This window comes from Lagopus leucura, unplaced genomic scaffold (assembly GCF_019238085.1).
Source record: "Lagopus leucura isolate 7727_CA_CO unplaced genomic scaffold, USGS_WTPT01 33744-0_obj-0_obj, whole genome shotgun sequence".
Classification (NCBI taxonomy): Eukaryota; Metazoa; Chordata; class Aves; order Galliformes; family Phasianidae; genus Lagopus; species Lagopus leucura.
The window spans coordinates 272-3,770 of record NW_024967254.1 but is presented as its reverse complement, the minus strand read 5'-3'; the positions used below and the strand labels follow the sequence as shown (position 1 = coordinate 3,770).

General features: G+C 66.8%; 1 protein-coding gene across 1 annotated transcript in view; it reads left to right on the top strand.

Annotated features, from left to right (window-relative positions):
* Positions 1–2,839, top strand: part of LOC122193018 (small conductance calcium-activated potassium channel protein 3-like) — a 5,171-nt gene extending 2,332 nt beyond the window's left edge. The window contains exon 2 of the mRNA XM_042893708.1: positions 2,507–2,839. Coding sequence (XP_042749642.1) covers positions 2,507–2,770 — 264 coding nt within the window. The 3' untranslated portion in view covers positions 2,771–2,839. The remainder of the gene's footprint in view (positions 1–2,506) is intronic.
* Positions 2,840–3,499: the final 660 nt, after the last annotated feature.

The following is a 3,499-nucleotide window of genomic DNA, read 5'->3' as shown; positions in this document are numbered from 1 at the left end:
CCCCCCCCCCCCCCCCCCCCCCCCCCCACAACCCTTTCAGCTCTGCTCCCTGGCTGTGCTCGTTGGCAGCGATATGAATAACTCTTTGTATAGACATCTGTCATGTTATTTATACCTATCCGTGAGGGGAAGGGAACAGGCACAGCGCTGTGTGGCACCCATGGGCGTCCGTGGGACAGCGCTGGGGGCGGGGGTTCGGGGGACGCCCGGGGGTCCCCGTGTGGCGGTGCCACGTGTGCAGGGGACGGAGCGGTGTGGGAAGGGGCCGCGCTGCCCCCCCCCCCGCCGCCGCCGTCATCCAGCAGTGCGGGCAGAGGGGGCGATGGAGGAGGAGGAGGAGGAAGAGGAGGAGGTGGGGATGTGTCTGGGAGTCCCGTGGGCGCGGGGACCCTCCGGTGTCCCTATGGAGCTGAACGGGATGAGACGGGGAGTGGGGACCCCGGTGATGCTGGGGGGCACCGGGTTCTTCTCGGCACCCAACCTCGCGGGGAGGGAGAAGGCTGATGCGTTTCTCCACCTCCGGAGCCTCTCCCGCTTGTAGGAACGGCGCTGAGGTGCTGTTCGCCCCCTCTGCCCACTGCCACCTGCGGAGCCGCAGAGCCCACGGCCGCGGTGTGAGCCGGGGGAGACCCTCCCGTGAGTCAGCGCTGCCCCCGCCGCCGGTGCTCGGGGTGCAGGCGGGGACGGAGGAGGGTCGGGGTCACCGTGTGGTGATGCACCCTGAGGTGCTCCCCGCACGGATCCGGAGCTCTATAAATACCCCCCAGCCCCCTCCGTTGGGAAACCGGAGCTCGCAGCGAAGCCGTGGCCGTGCCCGAGGAGCGGGGCCGGCAGCTGTTGCGTGGATGGGGATTTCGGTGCCGCCGGCCCTGGCCCAGCTCCAGCGCGGCCCCATTAGAGATGCCACGCGCTCCTTGGGGCTGAGGGAGGACCCCGGCGCGGTGCGGTGCGGCCGCGCTCCGCTCCCTGCCCACCCTTTGGGGACGGTTGGGGGCACACGAATGGCACGCGGTGCGAGCAGCGCACGTGTCGGGGTCCCTCGTGGCACCGCGGTGTCGGTGCCCCCCCAGATGAGGTTTCGGTGCCCCCACGGTGTTGTTTATGGGAGCCAACAGCAGCTCTTCCTGCTGCGTTTCTCCGTGACCAGAGCTGGGCTCCGGCGGTGCTGCGCGGCTGCGTTGTGCCAACCTGCCCCATAGCCGTGCAGGGGGGGTTGCCAAGCTGCCCCATAGCAACACCAGGGGGGCTGCCAACCTGCCCCATAGCCGTGCCAGGGGGGTCTGCCATCCTGCCCTATAGGCACAACTTGGAGGTCAGCCCCCTGCGCTGCACCCTCGGAGCTCTGCCGTGGGGACATGCGGTGCTGGGGCCGTGCTGGCACCCATCTGCCTGTGTGCTCACCCATAGGGTGTCCCCACGGAGGAGGTGACACGGGGTCGGTGCTGGCAGGCAGCAGAGGAGGGATGCACCGGGCATGGGATTTTCCCATCTGCCACCCATCCTCACCATGCTGGGTTGGCACCGTGCACGGCACCCGGTGCCAGGACCCCCGTCGGGGAGCATCGGAGCATCCCACGGTTTGTGGGGTGGGGTGATGCCAAAGCTCTGCAGCCACGCTGGCAGCGGGAGGGTTAAAGATGTCTAGACGGCGACTGAGATTGGCCCTAAAGGATGCCAGATCCGTTGCGGGAGTGACATCTCTGCAATTAATCCCGGTGTTCCCCCAGGCACCGCTTCACTATAAATAGCCGCCGTGCTGCCGGAGCGCTCGGGGTCCCGAAGCCTCGGGGTCCGGCGTGGGTCCCGTGGGCAGGGCGGGCGCTTCAAGGGAGGAGGGGGGGTGGGGGGTCCTTGGCACGAGCCCTCCCTGGGGGCCGCCTATTAATAGCGTTGTTTGGTCCCGGCACTTCTCTCAACACGGCCATTATGTGCAGACAATTGCACGGCGGGTGCCAAGTGCTGGAGCCGCTCACAATGCGCGGCCGGAGCGCCCCGTGCCGCCTCTGCTCGGGGGAAACGTTACCCTAAATAATCCCACGCGTTGGAAAAGCCCCACGGTGGGGGTTATGGGATGGGGGAGGAGGCGGTGCCGTGCCGTGAGCGCGCCGGGTCTCAGCACGGTGATGGGATGGATGCTGCCGTCCGTCTGTCCGTCCTGCTGTCCCCTCTCTATGGCACCACTGTGTCAGCGCTGGGGTTGAGCGAGGGACTCCCTGCGACCAAATAGGGTCTGGGGTCTCGCACGGGGAAAATGAACCCAGCCCCTCCCCAGAGGGACCTGTAGGAGGTGGGGAGCGTTTTGCTGTAGTCACCACTGAATCAGGGGTTGATTTACGTAGAGCTAATTAGCAGGAGGGTCTTAATTGGCTCACCCATCAGGGTGCCATACTGCTGGGCTGGGTGCGGGTGGGTGGCTGAAGCTGCGGGGAGGGCGGTGGGTTCACCATGGGGGTCCCTCGGTTCCATCCCCATCGCTGACCCCAACTCCCCTCCTCTCTTCCTGCAGGACTCCATGTTCTCCCTGGCCCTGAAATGCCTTATCAGCCTCTCCACCGTCATCCTGCTGGGGCTCATCATCGCCTACCACACGCGGGAGGTGCAGGTACGTCCGAGGACTCATCCCCGAACGGTCCGTGCGCTCTGCAAGGCTTTGGAAGCAAGGATGTCCGCTGCCATCCCCATCCCACCCCTCTCACGGGGACAAACGGCCGCAGGAGCGATGGGTCCCCATCCTTCTCACCCCCCTCACGCTCCCCTCAGCCGGGTGTGAGCCGCAGCTTTTCACCTCTCCCTGTTTGTAGGACGGGGAGGGTCCCGCATTTCTGCTCTTTCACCGCACGGCCGCTCTGCCAAGGAAAGCTGTGAAATACTTTCCTAATCACGCCGCCCATTCTCTTCCTTTCTGCCCTCTCCGGCTTTGCGGGGAGATAAAGGCTCTGGTTCGGCCCGCTCCGATGCCAGCGTTTTGGGGCTGCGGGGGGTCGGGCGCAGCGTGCAGACCGTGCCCTGGGTCTGGGGGCGTCCCCCAGTGCGACCCTGACCCAACACCGCCGTCCCCACAGCACCCATCCCTCGGGAGCAGCCGAGGAAAGGCGCGGGAGCAGCCGCCTTCCTGCCGGGCCCGCGGCCAAACCGGGGCTGTGGTCACCGATCAGCGATGCCGGGAGTTGCCGGCTTCATTCCGCATCCACCGGGGGGACACCGGGAGCGCCGAGCGCGGTCCCCTCCTCCTGCGCTGCGTTCTGTGCGCGCCGTCGGGGCTGAGCTCCCCAGTGCAGAGCAGCGCAGGAGATCTCTGCCCCTTCCACGGTCGAAAGGCCGCCCAGAACAAATATTTGAGAAGCTGCGCTGTGCTGCAATAATATTTACCCCCAGGGTCGCTGTGTTTCTGCCCGGCCGGGCTGAACCCGGCTCGCCGCCGCTTCCTTCCTCCCGCTTCTTGTTCTCGGTTCCGTCCTCCCGTCCCGGCTGAGCCCCGCTCAGCGCGCAGGGCAGGGCG